The 17,972-nt window shown below is 39.0% G+C and overlaps 1 protein-coding gene across 1 annotated transcript; it reads left to right on the top strand.

Moving 5' to 3' along the window:
- Positions 1-1,656: 1,656 nt before the first annotated feature.
- PRKAR1A (protein kinase, cAMP-dependent, regulatory, type I, alpha) lies at positions 1,657-16,545 on the top strand. The gene is made up of 10 exons (XM_009894767.1): positions 1,657-1,835; positions 7,158-7,331; positions 7,958-8,049; positions 8,269-8,330; positions 8,927-8,973; positions 9,606-9,764; positions 10,460-10,520; positions 10,803-10,924; positions 11,556-11,637; positions 14,042-16,545. Exons 1-10 carry the CDS (start codon positions 1,659-1,661, stop codon positions 14,212-14,214), a joined length of 1,149 nt encoding a protein of 382 aa, XP_009893069.1. The 5' UTR covers positions 1,657-1,658; the 3' UTR covers positions 14,215-16,545.
- The last annotated feature ends 1,427 nt before the right edge of the window (positions 16,546-17,972 follow it).

The raw sequence follows: 17,972 nt of genomic DNA, 5'->3' as shown, positions 1-17,972 counted from the left end.
CAGGCCGGGCCCGGGCGGTTGGCGGCGGCCTGGGTGCAGCCCTGCCTTAGGGGGCTCCGGAAGGCTTCGGGTTTGCAACGTGCAGAAAAAAAGACCTTGTAAAAATGCTGGAGTTCTCATTATTTCTTTGGTATTTTCTGCACTGGTCTTACTCTTCTGATGAGCAGCCGTGGCCCGTGTCTGCTGTCTGTCAGCAGCGTGATGCTTTTTCCATAGATTGTAATTTGTGGGCTGTCATGGAGCCACCGAATTTCTCTGGGGCTGTTAATTAGGACTGACCTTCACTGTGCGAGTTGTCAAAACAAAAGAAGTAACTGGAGAACTTTAAGGCACTTTTTCAGTCTACGTGAAGTCCATACTTGGTGTTTATGCAATACATAATGCATCTGTCTGTTCATACTTATACGGGGATTAACTGTGACAAGAAAGAAACATGTTTGAAGTGTTAGCAATTTCATATTAACTCTAGTCCTCCTGTGATCTCCAGTAGCATAATTCAGAGGGGCACAGTGTTATGTTGCCTGTGTGGCCTATGTTTCTCAGTCTGATGCCTGAGTAGGATAAAATTCATAATATGACTGCACCGCTTGGCTTTCAGTGACTTCTCATCTCTCAAAGTTATTTTGTCTGAATCTATTTTTTCCCATTCTAAAGCTGATCCTGGGATCAACATATCTTACTGCATATTCATAAGCTGTTGCCACCATCCCTGTACCAGGTAACTTTCTTTATATTTTGTCATAAATACCCTGAGAAATTATTTTCTATTTCTTTAGCTGTCTTGGTGTTAATTGCTTTATGGGAAAAAAAAGTTATGAAATGTTTATATATATATGTAAAATATATATATATAAGAACGGTTCTATAACCTGAAAGGGGAAAAAGCCTGCTTAAGAACATTTTTTTAAATTATAATGTCAGCTGTAATGCTTTCAAAGTCTCTTGAAAACCTGGCATCATTGCAGATGTTATTAAAGATGTCTTGATTATTTACAGTTGAAGAAATATTTTTGGTATTGCAGTGTATCCATGGAGATAGTTACAAAGTGGGGACCAGTTTAAACTGGAGAGTAGCTTTTCAGGAGTAATACCCATAATTCCATAATTTCTGTTAGTGGTCTCTGCCTTGGCATTTGGCAAACTGGCTTTGGCTTCAACCTTAACAAGTTTTCACTTCCTAATACTTTTTATACTTGCCTCTCAGATTCACAGTTTCCACCCAGCTATTTCCTGGTCATCACACACATGACCCCATGCAGACCATACAGCTCTGTGAAGTGAGCCTCCGACCCTATGAAATACTAGGTTTAATCAGCAGAAAGTGTAGGTGGAACCTTCCCTGACTTTGAGTGCTCACAGGGCTTGAGTTGTTGAAGCTTTCCCAGCTCAATCAAATGCTTTTACTTTTGTGCCTGTGGATATAGAGCACCCACGTTTTTATATTTCTTTGCAGGTGCTAAATGAGTTCATGGCTTTTTCTTTCACAGTTTAGCTTAGTTACTAGTCTTACAGATAAAGGTGGTTTTATGCTGTGATATCAGTAAGATGATAATGCAGCATAAGTTTCTTTTAGGCGGTGTAACATGCCTGACTATATCAGGCAGCAGCATCTGCATTTCCACTAGTTATTTAACCTTCTCTTTCTCTTATCTTCAGCAATGGCAGCTTCTAGCAGCAGCAGCAGTGAGGAGGAGCGTAGTCTTCGGGAATGCGAACTTTACGTCCAAAAACACAACATCCAGCAACTTCTGAAGGATTGCATTGTACAATTATGCACAGTGAGACCTGAAAGACCCATGGGATTCCTCAGAGAATACTTTGAAAGATTGGAGAAGGTAAAAATACATAGCGGGAGGGAAGGAGAGTGGAACAACCTAAATTTACATCGTCTCTTTGTGATTTAGAGGTTGAGCTTCAGATTTGACCAGTGTTCGTATTGGTTGTTTGAAATTGGAACTGACGCTTTTGGAAAACAGATCCTATTTTCCAGTAGTTTATACCAGTTGATCACGGTGTAAAGGCACCTCTGTCATAACAAAGCATGTAGGGCAGAACATAAGCTGACAAGGAGACTTACTCAGTTGGGCTGCAGATATAATCCTCATCTAATGCTTACTCATAGAAACTAATAGATAGCATACACGATCGTGTCTGTAGTTAGATGATAACTGTGGCGTTTGACCTTGGTTAGACACTCGTGATAAGCATTTGGTTTCTTACATCAAGACAAATCGTTTACAATAATTCGGGTACAGCACAGAAGTAGTAGGCCAGTGGTAGTCACCATGGCTAGCTGAAGTCAGATGGCAGTATTTGCGTTCCAGTTCTTTAGGAGAGCAAGCCTATTTCTGCCTTCTCTTGGGAGTTTGGTGTTGGTGTTTTGCTTTGTTGTTCCTCTTTCTTGCGATTGTCCTCAAGGTCTCTATGGTGGTTTTTGTTGTTGTTGTTGGAAGCATTCTGGGATCTTGGGAATGGAAAGCATTTTGTCATCTTGGTGCTCATATTTGAAAGTGACTTCACATTCTTTTGAACTGTTCATTTTATATATTGATATCTAAGCAGATAGCAAAAGAAGCTGCTATGAAAATGTGAAGTTTTAAAGGCTAACGCAGAAAGGTTAGACATGACTCTATTCAGAATACAGTAAATAATGTAGATATGACCTTGTGCACAGTCATTTGCAGGTGCTGCTTTCAGTGCTTATTGTATATGGGATTGCTGATATAAAGAAGAAAGAAATTGCTGATATAAAGAAGAAAGAAATTAACAGTAGAGATAAGTGTGTATAGTGGAAATTATGTTTTAATGGAAGTGTTCAAGATACTAGAAAATGACCAAATGCTGCAAGCTAACCTCCTATACTCACAATGTGTTTGAAGAACTGTTTGGTTATTAAATGAATGAGAACTCTGTAATATATCTGACTTTCTTTTGTGTGGTTGCATCTTGAGTACATTCTCTTTCAAAGAGAATACCAGCAGCAAACCACGTAGTATTCAGGTTCTTAACACTCTTGCCCCTCCCTGTTACTGTGCCTCCTTCCCCATCTTGGATTCTTGAGTTTCTAAATACTGATAGATAATTTCTAAAATATCACCACAAGTGTTGATATGCAAAACTTTACAAAGTAAACTGCATTACTGCACTTTAGAATAAATTGTAAACCAATACATGTGTACAGATATAAAACAGGAATGTTTGGATGCTTTTGTGTAGTGAACTTCTGGTTGATATACAGTATTTAGGATCAAAGGAATCTTAATTTGTTTTTAGCAAGACAAGTCTAGCTCTGAACTTAATCACATGTATTCTGGAGTTGAATAACTTGATGATTTATTCTGGTGCAAATAGGCTGTCTATGTACTCGGTCAACCTACAAGGAAGCTGAAAATAAAACTGTTTAGGTAATGTTTTTTCCCCTTAAATTACTCTCACAGTTTTGGTCAGGGTCTTTTATGAGTTGTGTTGGCATGGGTTATACATGCCCACTAGCGCAGCTGTAGCTAAAAGTGAAACCGTAGCATTCTTCTTCCAGACACCTTAAATTTAAAAATTGCTACAGCTTTCTTTTAGTGATTTCACCATTCAGTCTAATGGATTGGTCTTAGTTTAACCAGGTAATGCGGTACCTTAATGCTATCAGATAACAGGGCAGCGAACATCCTGTTCCATGTTAGCAAACTCCTCTGACATCCGTGTCTGGAAAGCACAAATGCTAAGTACTAATATTAACCAGCTCTAACCTGGTACTTAGCTCTAGTGGAGCAAAAATGTTTTAAATGGAACCTGTTTTGCCTTCCAGAAGTAATGTCTGTTACATCTTTAACAAAGCAGAGCAACTTTTCAATGTACTTTCTAAATCTGTTCATATGTTAGACTGGATGAAATTGAGGTTGTGGTACAGTGGGATTTTTTTTTTTTAAGACTGAATTTTGAAGGAACACCATTTAAAACTGAAGCAAGGTTACTATTTTCTCTCTGGTTATCCTGACTGGTCATTTCTTCCGCAGCGTGCACACACAGAGCTGATTCACTGTCATTATTAAAATACATTGAAGACATTTAAACACGCTTTTGAATTTATGTTCAGATACATTAAAATTACTGCCTCTGAGAATGTTGTAGCTACTGTAGGAATTCAGATGTCCTCTTCTGAGTTACTAAAGCTGTTACATGAATCCAATTACTACAGATTGATTGTATAAATGTTTTTATTTTACTGTTTGTGGTGGAGGAAGGCCTCTGTTCTCTTTGCTGTGCAAACATGTCTGGTAACACCAATGCACCTAGAAGCTAATAGCTATCCAGCGCTGTGCTTGGCTGTGTAATGTAGTTTGAGCTGTGGAAACTTAATGGAGAGATCATTATTACATCCTGCCAGGTGAATCTTGGATATTGGACGTGGCTGTCCGCTAGAATAAGTGCATGTTTGAAATATTGTGTATAGTGCATATGTGCCTGTTAGGCTTTATAGAAAGCTGGAATTATGAAGTGCAGTTGACATCTAGTTACTGTACCTGTTCCCCACCAGCTGCCCTACCTCCACAGATACTTACCTGAATATTTTCCTATTTCCTAAGTGTTTATTTGCAAAACATGGTAGTTAAGAAGGATATACTCTGCAGTTGTGAATTTATGGCAGAGCTTTTAACACTGCTTTTTTTGTAGCTTCTGAGTGGTGTTTTTTTTTTTTTAATATGTGGAGAGCTGTTATAAATTAAGTATAAATTAACCAGAAGAAGTTGAGATTGTTTCTGCTGTAATGACAATTACCAGATGCCAGACTATCCAGTGTAAAACACAATTCTGAAATTGTGAAGGTCATCTTCAGTAGCTGATAGACTCATTACTTTAATGTTTCTTACTTGTAACAATTTAAATGGAATTAATAATTATTTCTTACTTGTCATGAAAAATAAAATTTACAATTAGTGGTCACTGACACTGAAAACTCCTTGAACAGCTCCATCAGCTGGAAGACCAGGATCAAAGCTTTGATGTAATAAATAGGGTAACTTTATTATTAAACCTTTTTAAAATCCAGGTATTGCTTATACTGATGGGTACAGGAGCAAAATGAATGCCTTTGTCCATTATGTGTTTAATTTGAGGAGCTTCTACATCTGAACAAATACATTTTTTTCACTCATAAACACTGGCTAGATTCTAAGGTAACTGAGAATCACAACTGCTACTCTTCTTTCAGGGCTTTGAGTAATTTATCACTTATCCGGTGGTGTAATATATGTGGTATAGTACCAGAAGGGATATAAGATGTATTTTAAAAAGATGAATACATGAAGAGCTACTGCTATGAACATAGTGAGATTTTAGCATGTCGCTAACTGCATGGCAGAGTGTTGTCTTGTGATGTGAATATATGGAGATTTGTCTCATTTGGAGGTAATCTTCCTCTTGATGAGTGTGTATCTAGACTGTTTAGAATAGCTGGTATATTTTAAGTCAATGTTTTATCTGACCCAACTGTACCTTGCTTCTATGTCTATGCCCTACCTTAATGTACTTGTTTTTAATATAGTAATGTTAAATCTCAGATCAGGCAGAAGTTACCAGTTGTATTTCTAGGAGTGCAGTTTCCTTGAGTGGGCTGTTACCTTGGTGAGTCTCTTGTTGAACAGCATTTTGATATGCAGCTCCCTTGCTAAATGCTGCTGAAGTGCTTCTATCCCTCAATATATATATATATTTTATGTGATACTGGAAAAAAATACAGCAGCTGGTGTTCACTTATTTCAACTGTCCAGTTTTTTTAATGGGTTAAGCATTCTGTATATGAATGGACAGCATGTTTCTGCGGTTGGTGGCATTGCCCACTTTTTGTAGAGGCAGTTTAAACCGAACACTTACTACTGCTCAAGGTGTTTTCAATAACGTCTCAGTTGAGACTTGTTTCTCTACAATCAGAAGACAGAAACAAAGTTTTAAATATGTTTTGCCTCCATCGTTCTGAAATGTAGCACTATTTTATCGGCGGACAAAAGGCAGGAAGTGAAATGTAATTCGACGGATCAGTGTTTGCTCTTTGGCTATCTGAGAGGTGTAAAATGTAAACTCACTGTAATGGTTATCTGCTGTCCCTTTCCTCAAAGTGTTGTTGTTATACATAGCCTCTGTGTACCTCCGGAGGGGAGTGTGGCAGCCAAGCAGCAAGCTACCCAGCTGGGCAGGGGACGGTTTGATCAAGGACACAGGGACAAACCCAGCTTTTAAAAGTTCAGGGAGCTCACTGAGAACAGATGAGTCCTTGTTCTTTTAAGGCATGTCCCAAAACCTGGTTTCCTTAGCACTGGGAGAAAGTCATTTGATCCGTTATGATGCAAATGCTTTGGCTCCAAGGTTGGCTTTTTTGTTTTTAATCTGATTTTAGTTGATAAAGGTAAATCTTCTGGCACGTAGAAGAATCAAATTTCTGTGTGTCAAATTAGTGTACTTACAATAAAATGAAGTCTAACTAGTCGTCTGCAATATCGCTGCAACACAGCACAACAGGTAACTGAGGGAAATAAGGAAAATGCATAACGTTGTGCAGAGTTGACAGATCTGCGGTTTGCGGGGGAAAAAACCTACTGTTTGGCCTCTAGCATCCTTCCTTCAGCTCTTTTGTAAGCAGTGTTCATATTTCTTTCTCCTAAAATAACTGTTGGTTATTGAGTATCGAGTTGGTCCATGACTTGACCTTGTTTCAAAAGCTTCTCATGTAACATGGATTTCTGAGGAATTGCTCTTCTGTCTTTCAAATCAAAAAAGGCTTAACACCTCGCAGCAGAGGGAAGGAACTGCTGCGTTTACGTCTGAGAAAACGCATTTATCGTTTGCAGCATTTCTTCATCGCCTGTTGAATACACTACCGGAAAGTAGAATCAACTTGTTTATACTTCTTAATTTATTAAACTATTAGTGTAACTTAGTAAAATAAACACCATTGTGATATGAATGGTATGAATGAAAGGCATATCTACCATCTATTTTGAAAGGCCTTTGATCTTGGTTGCTCTAGTCTCCTGTTTGCCTTCATGTGGGAGTAATAGTACACAGGAAGCACCCTTGCATTGGCAGACTAAATTGTAATATAATATGTAATGGCTTTTTGGCTTCACTGGATTTTGTGACACAAACATGTCTTCCTTCCTGTTTAGGAGGAAACAAAACAGTTGTTGAATCAACAGAAGTCTGGTTCCCGCTCAGACTCACGGGAGGATGAAATCTCTCCTCCTCCTCCGATGAACCCTGTGGTTAAGGGTCGAAGAAGGCGCGGGGCCATCAGTGCAGAAGTCTATACAGAAGAGGATGCTGCATCTTATGTTAGAAAGGTGCTCTAACTTTTAAATGTTGCTAAGAATTGCATCTACAAGAGTTTATCTCAGACCACCTTCTATCCAGTGTATTAAATAACACGAAGCTCCTGTAGCCTGTTAAGTCTTGTGATAACTGTAAAAAGCAGACCTGTGTGTCTAGCTGTTCAGCTGGAGGTTAGAATAAACTGTCGTGCAATTAAACCATTTATGCATAACTTAGACCTGTTCTTTTTGAAGTAATATATATTCAGAAGTGCATATATATTTATATTACGTATAAACAAAGTGCTTCCAGTTATTCAACAGCTGCAACAACATTATGTTTAGCCTAATGGCAGAGCAGGCTTGCTGCCATTCATAGGAAAACGCAGGTTGAACAGATAGTTGTACTTGCAGAAAAACTTATAAACTTAGCATGGAATGGTGGTTTTATAATTGCATCAAATAATACAAGATTTTATTTATCTTCTGCATAAACTGGTTGTAAACATGGACTGTATTTGCTTTTAGATCTATAGCGCCTGAAAGAAACTGGAAAAAATCAGCCAGTGTTTTGTAGCAATTGAATAATTTATTTACCCAGGGAAATGCAGAGATTTTTCTTAAAAAAATTAATGTTACTTCTTCTGATGATATTGTAGGTTATTCCAAAAGATTATAAGACTATGGCTGCTTTGGCAAAAGCTATTGAGAAGAATGTGCTGTTTGCCCATCTTGATGATAACGAAAGAAGGTAGGAATAAATCTTTGTAGTCTTAAAGTTTCTTAAAGTGCAGACTTCCAAAGAATTAAATGTCTCATAATGCACAAAGCTGCCCAGCCTTTTTATAACAGTCAGTGTAACCATACAGAGGTTGTGGGAAAAATATTGAGCGGTTGGTGGAACAGATGTATCAATGCATGCATGGCAGTTGTCCAAGCGGTTGTCTAATTTTGGTGTCCTTTTCTGCAGTGACATCTTTGATGCAATGTTCCCCGTCACTTACATTGCAGGAGAGACTGTCATACAGCAAGGCAAGTGACAATGTTTACACTGGTGAATAAGTTGGAGATGGTGAGCAGACTCTGGCGTAGAGCTCTTGTTAGTGTTTGGGTTTTTTTTTTTTTTTGAAAAAAAGAACCAAAAAAACCCCAAACAAAACCAAACACAAACAAAACAAACTAACCACAAAACAACCAAACATTGTCTGGATGCAGTGACCGTTTCTTGCTATGTTATCTGAAGCACAGCTCTTGCCAAAGTGAGGAGTGGAGCAATTGTAGGAAGACAGGATTTCGTTGCTTATGTTATCCATTGTTAAGATTGTTGTTTGATGGCTGTGTAGAACACATTATGTCAGTTTATGGATCCCATACGCCTTCCCAGTAATCCTGGAAATGCTGCTGATCTCCCGCATACCAGTAGATGTCCTCTTTCACAGGACTCAGAGGAGTGCGAAATCGGCAAAATGTGAAATTTCACCCTGTAAGCTGTGAAAAATTTGTGTCTGCCAACCTTATTAGATTCCAAACATCGGAGTTGGCAGAGATGCTAGTTCTGTGGAACACGAATGCTTGCATAGCTTTATTCTCTTCTTAGCGTGTATTCAACTTGTTTTTTTCTTCTTTAGGTGATGAAGGTGATAACTTCTATGTTGTTGATCAAGGAGAAATGGATGTAAGCATTATTGGTAGTTTACTAATGATATGTTCATCCCTAGCTGGAGAATAGTCTGATATTTGTAGGCCTCTTCCACAGGCCCTTCCTTCGGCAGCTTTTCTCATAAGTTCTTACTTGTAGGAACTTATTTTGCTTTGGACCCTCTTTGCTCCTTAATGGCTCGGTCTGGCTGTAGACTGCTGAGTTGTGTTGAGTTTCAAAATGAATGATTCGGACACCAACACAATACTAATGCTTTACAAGTGCAGGGTTGGAGTCTAGATGAGGTGTGGGACAGGCTTTAAAAATGACCAGACTTTATTTTCCGGTCCAATTAACCCGTAGCTTTCTCTGACAGAGACTTCACTGAGATTTTATTTCCTGTCAAAGAGTCTCGGGAGTCTACATGTGTAGTCTCTGTGCACGTGATATAGAAGCGAGTCCCTCTGAAGACAGTAAAAATTGTGGCTGGGACTGGGGTTTTCTGTGAAGTGTTGATGAAACCCTGAAATAGTCAACCTGGACTGTACAGATGTGCGAATTTCCCTTTACTATTAAGGAAATAAGGGGTGATGGGAGCTTCCATGTTGTCTCCGATCAGCTCACAAGACACCATGGGCCTTGGCTTATCACCATGCACTGCCTTTCAGGTTTATGTCAACAACGAGTGGGCAACCAGCGTTGGTGAGGGTGGAAGCTTTGGAGAACTTGCCCTTATATATGGAACTCCTCGTGCCGCAACTGTCAAAGCGAAGACGAATGTGAAGTTGTGGGGCATTGATAGAGATAGCTATAGGAGGATCCTGATGGCAAGTATATTTCTAGCTGATATGTGGCTTCTGCCATTGACTCAAGTAGCTGTGTGCTAACCTGGAATTATGCTTTTGGTTTTACTATTCACTCAACTTATACTGGTCATTTGACCTTCACTCAACTTATACTGGTCATTTGACCTTTTCTCTGTGCCTGTCCTTTGCTGGAGTTGCTTACTGACAATCCTGTTATCTCTCTTGTAATCAGAAAGCTGATCGCTCGGCATAGGTTTTTGAGACATGGGGGAAGGGGGAGTCTTGCATGAGTGAACAAAACTATACCAACGCAGTAATTAACTGGACAAAAAATGTAATACCTACTGGTTAACTTGTCAGATGTTTTGATTTTGCTCTCTATTTAACTTGCTATTTTTAAGTAGTGCATGAGAACAGCAGTTGTAACTAACAGGCAGGTGTTGTGAATTTTGATAAGGTTATACGGTAAGAATGATTAGACTGTACAGTAAGGCTGTAATAAGTGCTAAGTACTTTATGGAGGTTGCTGCACTCTGAAATATTACTGAAATAATGAAATTTGAAAACAATTGTGTGGGTTTGGGGTCTGTGAGACAGAATGCAGTATGTCTGGTTAAACTTATTTTGGTCTAGAGTTTTATTTGAAGCCTCATGTGAAACGTGAGGTAGAAAGAAAACTTAGTGTGCTTGTGTTTTTCTTTTTTTTTTTTTTGTAGGGGAGTACTTTGAGAAAGAGAAAGATGTATGAGGAATTCCTTAGTAAAGTATCTATATTGGGTAAGTGAGAAAATTTTTGTTCTGGAGTGGAATAAATTGCCATATTGTAGTAAAGCTGTTATCCAGCATTATTATGATTACAGGCTATTGTGGTAATCCGTTAAAACTCACTGCAAAGCCTATACTGCTTTTCTGCATGGTTCCAAGATAATTCTAATTCGAGTCTTGATACCTGATGCACAAATGTAGCCAGAAATCGATTGACTCGGTATAAAGACAGAGCAAAAAGTATCATTTGTGCCTTGAAAAAGATACTCTGTTAATGAACTATTAACTCTATAGAGTCACTGGACAAGTGGGAGCGTCTCACTGTAGCTGATGCATTGGAACCAGTACAGTTTGAGGATGGGCAAAAGATTGTGGTCCAAGGAGAGCCAGGAGATGAGTTCTTCATTATCTTGGAGGTAAGTAAGGTGAAAATCAGAACTTTACTTCTTTTTTTTTTTTTTTTTTTTTTTAAAGTGGCTTATTCTGCCCCTAAATAAACACTTGGAGAAAAACTAAATGTAAGAACGTACTTGTATAGAATTCCTAAAGAAATATAGTCTTGCTGGACGTGCACGAGCTTGTATTCAGTTTTGCTATTTTTAAAAACAGCAAAGCTATTTGTAAATAATTTTTTTTACAGGAAAAAAGTAACAAGTTTCTGGCTGAAACCAGTTTCTCTTTTTCAGAAGAGTAGAGACCTGTTCTAGATAGCTAGTAATGTCTTGCTAGTGGTATCATTGTCTTCTGTTTTTTTTCTGGGGTTGGGGTGTTTTGTTTTTTTTTTTGCTAGTCATTCTTACTGTTATGAGGAAAACCAGAAAGAAATCAGTGCTGTGGATATGTAAATACCCAAGCCAGTTTATACTTAGAGAGGAGGGAGGACCAACTGTTTTTATAGAGCAGTCTGGTGAATTATGCAAGGACGGGGAAGTGGTTCTTGACTGAGGCATCGTAACAGTTATTTCTGCAAAGCAGCTGGTTCTGTGTGGAATTCAATGTTTCTAGTGATGCTGGAAATTCCAATTGTTTAATTGTGATTTATTAAAGGGCACAGCTGCAGTGTTACAACGCCGATCAGAAAACGAAGAATTTGTTGAAGTGGGCAGACTGGCACCTTCTGATTATTTTGGTGAGTTGTGTAGTGACAACTATGATTACATACACCACTGTCACCATTTTACCTGTGCTATGTGGATGATAGTGATGGGATGGATTTGTTTAGTTACTGTTTTGGCTCGCTCTTGTGGTTTCACTCAATGTCAGGTGACTATCAGAGTCACTTGGAATTCGGGTGTGCAGGGCCTGGTGGTGATTTGATCTGACCTCCCTAACCTGAATAGAGCTGACTTTGAAATTGCATCATATTTCTCAGGGCTGTGTCCAGTCTCTTGTGGCTCCAGGGACTGAGATCCCACAACCTCTCTGGACAATTTCTTTCACTGTTGAACCTGCCTTGTTGTGAAGAATTTTTTTCTTTACGCCCGACAAGAATTTCCTGTTCTGCAACTTGTGTTCTCTCTGCCTTTCACTATCCAGAGATTAGTCTAGTTTGGTCTTTATAATAGCTCATTATGTAGCTGCAGACAGCAATAAGGATCCCTCTGAAGCCTTCTTTTTCTCCAGGTCAGACTAACCCAGCTCTTCCAGCACCTCTCTGTACATCCTGTGCTGCAGTCCCGTAACTGTCTGGGTGGCACTGCTGGACTTGCTCTGCTTTGTCCCATCTTGTACTGGGGACGCCGAAACAGTGTGATACTTGGCATGTAGTCTCCCAAGTGCAGATCAGGGTCTCTTCTCCTGTTGTTGAAGGTGTTCTTACTTTACTTAAATAACATGTAACTTTTAGCTGCTTTGGCTTTTTTCAAGCTTAAGTGTGCTGGCAAAGAAAAAGGCCAAGATCTATTATAAATACTCACTTGTGAAGAATTTGAAATAATCTTCACATGGAACAAATCACTCGTCTAGTGCACGTTGATTTATTTTGGGTCACTGATAAGAACTGGTTATGTGTACTCACAGAGCATTCTTGGAGTGTAATGTAACAGTATATAACAAGATATTCCTGACGTCCTTATTTTGTTTTCAGAAGAAAAGTGGCTTGCAGTTCTGAAACAAAGCAAGTAACCTGTTCAGAGCCTACTATTTAAACATTAAGTATTTCTCTCTCAAAAAAAAATCCAACAACAAAAAAAAAACCAAAATCCCAAACCAAAACTAAAAAAAAAAAACCACCAACCAAACCAAACCAAATCCCCAAACCCAACTTTTTTCTCATGTTTATGGTAGGTCCTCTCTCCTTATTACTCTTTCCAAGCAGTCCTCTTGCTTAAGCCTTCTGGTTGTCCGTTCAGTTTTTCAGCTTTGTGGATGATGTAATCAACAAATACTCTGTTGCAAGGCCTGAAGTGGGATGTGCTCCAGAGTGCACTAATAGTACTGGAGCTGACCAAAGGTCTGCCTAGCTCAGTATGTAGTACTAGATATTTGTTCTATGTATGTCATTTCAGTCTCTTCTAATGTTTATTTCCCTTGATGTGTACTTGTGAGTTTCCCACTCTTTAACTAAATGTTATCTCTGCCATTGTGTTCAGGTGCCACAGACCTGTCCCCCAGGGGTTTAACTCTCCCCGAGAACCTACTTATTCGTTTGCAAGCCTGTGTTTTGGAGGGTAGTGAGTTCAAGAGTTTTAATTGGGCACAGAGGAAAAGTTTTTCTCGTTTCTTTTGAACATCCCTTCTGATAATGCAGGCGGATTTATTCTCTGAGGAGCACTGAGTTCTTTCCTCAGTCCTGAACATAGAGGTAACGAGCTGAGCTGCTTAAAAACAAACAAACCCAAAAGTTGATGCTGTGGTTTTATTCGCTTGTTACTAGAATGTTATGGGTAGCTGTTGTCACCAGTGGAAACAGGGGCTTGTTGAAAACTTCATTTCCAAATGTGGTGTTTAGCAGTTGTAACAGGTATTTGACACAACGCTTTTGGCACGTTTGTGCATAACTCATGAAATGGGAATTCAATGGGACTTGAAGATACTCATCTTCTGCAGCCCCATGGCAAAGTCAGACTTTTGATTCTGGCTGGCTACGCATCAGAGGCTTCTGTCTTGTGCATTAATGTCTTCAATACCAAGGCCTTGTCCTGAGTTTCCTAGAAATACCAGAATTGAACAGGAGCGTACCTTACATGTGAGAAAAACAACTACTTGTTGACTTGGAATATTACATGGTTAATTGAAACATGACCTTTTCTGAAATAAAACCAATGTTGAAACTTCTTTAGGCCTTCTTCAGAGACTTGAATGCAGACAGAATTTTAATAAAAAAAAAAAGTAGAAGCAACTGGGAAGGCAGTTTAAAAAAAAAAAAACAAAAACCACCTAATGTAACTACATAGGTACTTGTTCTGATCAGTGTTAAAACCTAATTTACCTTCTGTTCCATTCCTGCAGCAGTTTGAAATGCAACAGGGTAATTTCTTCAGCTCTTTTGCACGTTGATTTTTAACACCGTTTGCACTTTCCTGTTGCCCTAGGTGAAATAGCTCTGTTGATGAACCGTCCCCGCGCTGCCACAGTTGTCGCTCGTGGCCTGTTGAAATGTGTAAAGCTCGATCGACCCCGATTTGAACGTGTCCTGGGTCCGTGCTCGGATATTCTCAAGAGAAACATCCAGCAGTACAACAGTTTTGTATCGCTCTCTGTCTGAAACCTTCCTCCCTATCCAAAACATGCTTCACGAATGCAGACTGCTTTATTACCCTTGTGCAGAGCCACATTGCCACTGGCATTTGCAGCTTCCTGTCTGTTTAAAAAAAAAAAAAAGAAAAAAAATTGCTTATCATGGCACTATTTTTAATTTAGAGCATATTAGTTCTGTGCTCTCTGTCCCAGTAAATTAATAGAAAAAGTTCTATGGAGATGTTTGCTGTTATGGCTTCTCTCTGTGCAGCAGTGTCCAACTCGGGCAAATGCAGCCTTGCTTCAGGGAGGGAGAGATCTCCTGGCACCGTGCTAGTTGCCATAGAGTAAGGAGGTGACAGTAGAGAGGGGGAAGGGGGGATTTTTTTTTTTTAAAGGTCTTTCTCAAATTGTTGGACAGATTTTAAGGCTGTGGTCATAATCTGCTGTATTTCTTTTCAAATGAGAACTGCCCTTGTAATTGAGCTTCTTGGGGGAGGGCTTGGGGTTTTCTTTTTTTTTTTTTTTTTTTAATTTTCTGGGTACTGTAATCCTGGGTTCAATCGTGAGGCATCAGCTGCTAAGAAAGCCACAGTTGGAATTTAACAGTATAATTGTTCCTGTGTCTGCTGGTTTGAGATTGCTTAGTTACGTTTTTGTCAAGTGTAAATCAAAGCTTTCAAGGTTAATAGTTCTGGTGAACTACTGCAATTGTTACTTAATTTGCTGACTTGCCGCAACTGACTTTTTTCTTGTTCTTTCGTCAGCGATAGATATGCCATTTAAAACTTTCTGTTCAAAGTGGCAAGAACCAAATGTTACATGAAATGCCTAACTTTGGTCTCTAGTACATAGATTGGTGTAAGAATGGTGCAGCTGTCTGGCTGTTAGTAATGTTCAAGTACTTAGATTGGTGTAGAAATTGGAAGCAAACATTTTATTTTTCCCTGTGACTCTTGCTTGCTTTGTACTCCTCAGTTGACTTTTTAAAAAAACGATCATGAGTTCAGGTGACCCTTTTTTTACCAGGGAAAATAAACATTGAGTATTTATGGCCAGCATCAGTTGCAGGTGGCGGGATTGCTGGTCTATATAGATGCCATTATTCTTGGTGGAGAACGTGAGGCAGAAAAAGTGAATGTTTTGACTTTCCTGCAACACTCAGTTATTTTAAGTTTTTAAATGGGTCAATTCATAATTTTTAAAAAGCTTAATTATAAAGCTAGTTTAAATACAAAAGGTGCATTCTCTTTCCTTGCTTATGGAATTTACATGACGCATATTTCATACTTGCTCTTTTTTCCAAGTTCAATATGTTGCGGAGTCTTAAATGTATTTCAGTATTTACCAGCTTTGTGTTCCATTATTCCGTGCGCACCAATACTTCCCAAAAGTTTTTACTGAATTCCACGGTTCAATAATGGTAGGCAATTTTTAAGGTTTCCTTTAAACTGTAATTTATATAAAGTAGCGTAGGTTTGTATTTGGGAGTGACAGCAAGCAGTTTTGCATTTGTTGTGCAACTACTTCTAACGATGGAGCCCTCATTTTATTTCCCTTCTGAGGTGAGACGGATTCAAATTCAACACCCTTTCTCCCAGGCGTGTAGATAATCTGAAGGAGTCTGCTAATTGATGCAAAATAATACTGAGGGTATCAAGCCTTTACAAAAGGTTTCGGGGTATTTCTGAACCTGAAATCCCGATAATGGGGTTTAAGCGCTTGTGGTTTGAGTTCTCTATTCAGAAGATGTTGAGTAGAGGATTTCTGCCAGAGTCCTTAAGAAGTAAGCAAATGCTACTTTTTTTTTTTGGTAAAACTGTTTTCTTAGGTTTTGACTATCCAGGTTTTTTCTTCATATGTGTTCTTTGTGTTACTTTAAAGCACCAAAAACTATGTAAACTAGTTAGAGCTCCACAAAAAAATGCACATTTTTTTATATAAGGCTTTCTAATCAAGTTTCACTACTGCATCTTTTTAGCTTGCTGTTTACTCCCTTTTGTAGTTTTACCAACAAGATTTTAAGATAAATCAGCTAAGTCTGAGTTAAATATTAATCACAGTTATAGCTTTACCTTTGTGTGCAATTTAAATATGTTTGAAACCACAATTGGCATAGTTTTGCCTTAGCTAACATTCAGGGCTTTAGAAGTAATTTTTTGCTAGTCCACCTTTAGCGAATTTATGAAGTCTATTGCCCTAGAAAGCTATAGTCAACCAGAGGACCATTTTTGTATTGTTACCTGACTATATAAGTCTGATTTACTGTATGTGCTAATATATTATATTATATTCCTTTTGTTATAGATCGTCCTAATGGCAGGTAAAGCAATAAAATGATTTAAATTCTTAAATGCAATCAGTCTCTCTTTTTTTTTTCTTTTTTTTTTTTTTCCCTATCCCTATATTGTGTTTTCCTTTAGCTTTGGAGGATATATTATTAATGAGGTGGTAGAAACTAAGAAGCTTAATGGATTAGCTTTGTGTTAACTCTGGAGGCTTGAGTTCAAGTCCTAGCTTACGGCACGGCTGAACCTTCCCCTCCGGAGCCTGCGGGAGAGCTTCGTCTCCGTGAGCCAACCTGGGTCTGTGACCCAGCAGCTTCTCTGCAGTTCTGGCACCGGGTGCGCATGACACACGTTCTTCTGAACGGAGAAGGTACCCGTGTCCTGCTCGAGTGGCTCTCTGCAACTCGTGCTGCTTTGATCTCTTGTTAAGGTTGTTAATTCCCAGCCCAGCTGCTATTATTGGCGCTGATAAGCTGCTGTAAGTTGTCTGCTCCCATCCCTTAAAGTTTTGAAGATGTGATAATTAATCATGAATGAGTTCTGGTGGACAGACAGCGAGAAATAGAAGAGGGGGGTTTTCACACTATGATGAAGTAGGAAAAAATTTGAAGAGTGATGACCTGAAATGGCTCACACTGGGTGTATTTTGCACCCAGCTCCGAGAAAGCTATCACCCAGCTTTGAAGGTACATTAAACAGCTGCCGTGTAAAGGAGAATAAAAATAAGAAGAAAGCAACCCTGCAATCCCTGTTAGTTTACCAGCTATTTAAATACCCATGGGTTTGTTTCCTTCATCCTGCACTCCCTTTCGCCCATCCCCTTGACCAAAAAAAAGGCTAAAATCGTTTTTTGTTACCTAAAATGACACTTTAAAGCTTCCACTTCCAAGCTTGTAACTTTACTTTTAAACTTATCTTTTGTTGCCATGTTCTTCCTGTTCAAACAGCCAACAGTAACCACTCTGTGACATTGACCAAATTAATTTTGGGCTTGTCACGTGTGGTAAGTGCACAAAAAGTCACCGGTAGAGGGAGATACAACTCTGGGAATCCAGTGACTTGTACGGAAATAACCGCCGCACCGTGCATGCAGAGAGTGAGTTAAATCCTTTTATTTTCATGTATTCTCTGTCCATGAGAGTAGAAAGGTCTGTAAGCCCACCAATGTCGAGAATTCTGTTTGATTGAGACCGTCCAAAACCTTGCTTTTATGAAAGCTGCGAATGGAAGGACGTGGCTGAATCACAAGTCGGGAGAGACTAAAGGAGCGTGGTGTGGGTTGGTTTTGTTTTTTTTTGGTTGGTTGGGTTTGTGTGGGGTTGTTTTGCTAACCTTTGTGGCTGCAGAATATTGGAGGAATCTCTTTGCTAAGCAGAAACACTCCCAAACTTCCTCAAACATACAAATGAATAGAATAAGCACCTGTAGGGACATACTCCAAATGACAACTACAGTCTCTCCTGTAGTTTTACAGTGTATTGTAGAATTATTGTGGAGT

Source organism: Charadrius vociferus, unplaced genomic scaffold, assembly GCF_000708025.1.
Source record: "Charadrius vociferus isolate BGI_N301 unplaced genomic scaffold, ASM70802v2 scaffold321, whole genome shotgun sequence".
Lineage (NCBI taxonomy): Eukaryota > Metazoa > Chordata > Aves > Charadriiformes > Charadriidae > Charadrius > Charadrius vociferus.
This window is presented reverse-complemented; position numbering and strand designations above follow the sequence as displayed.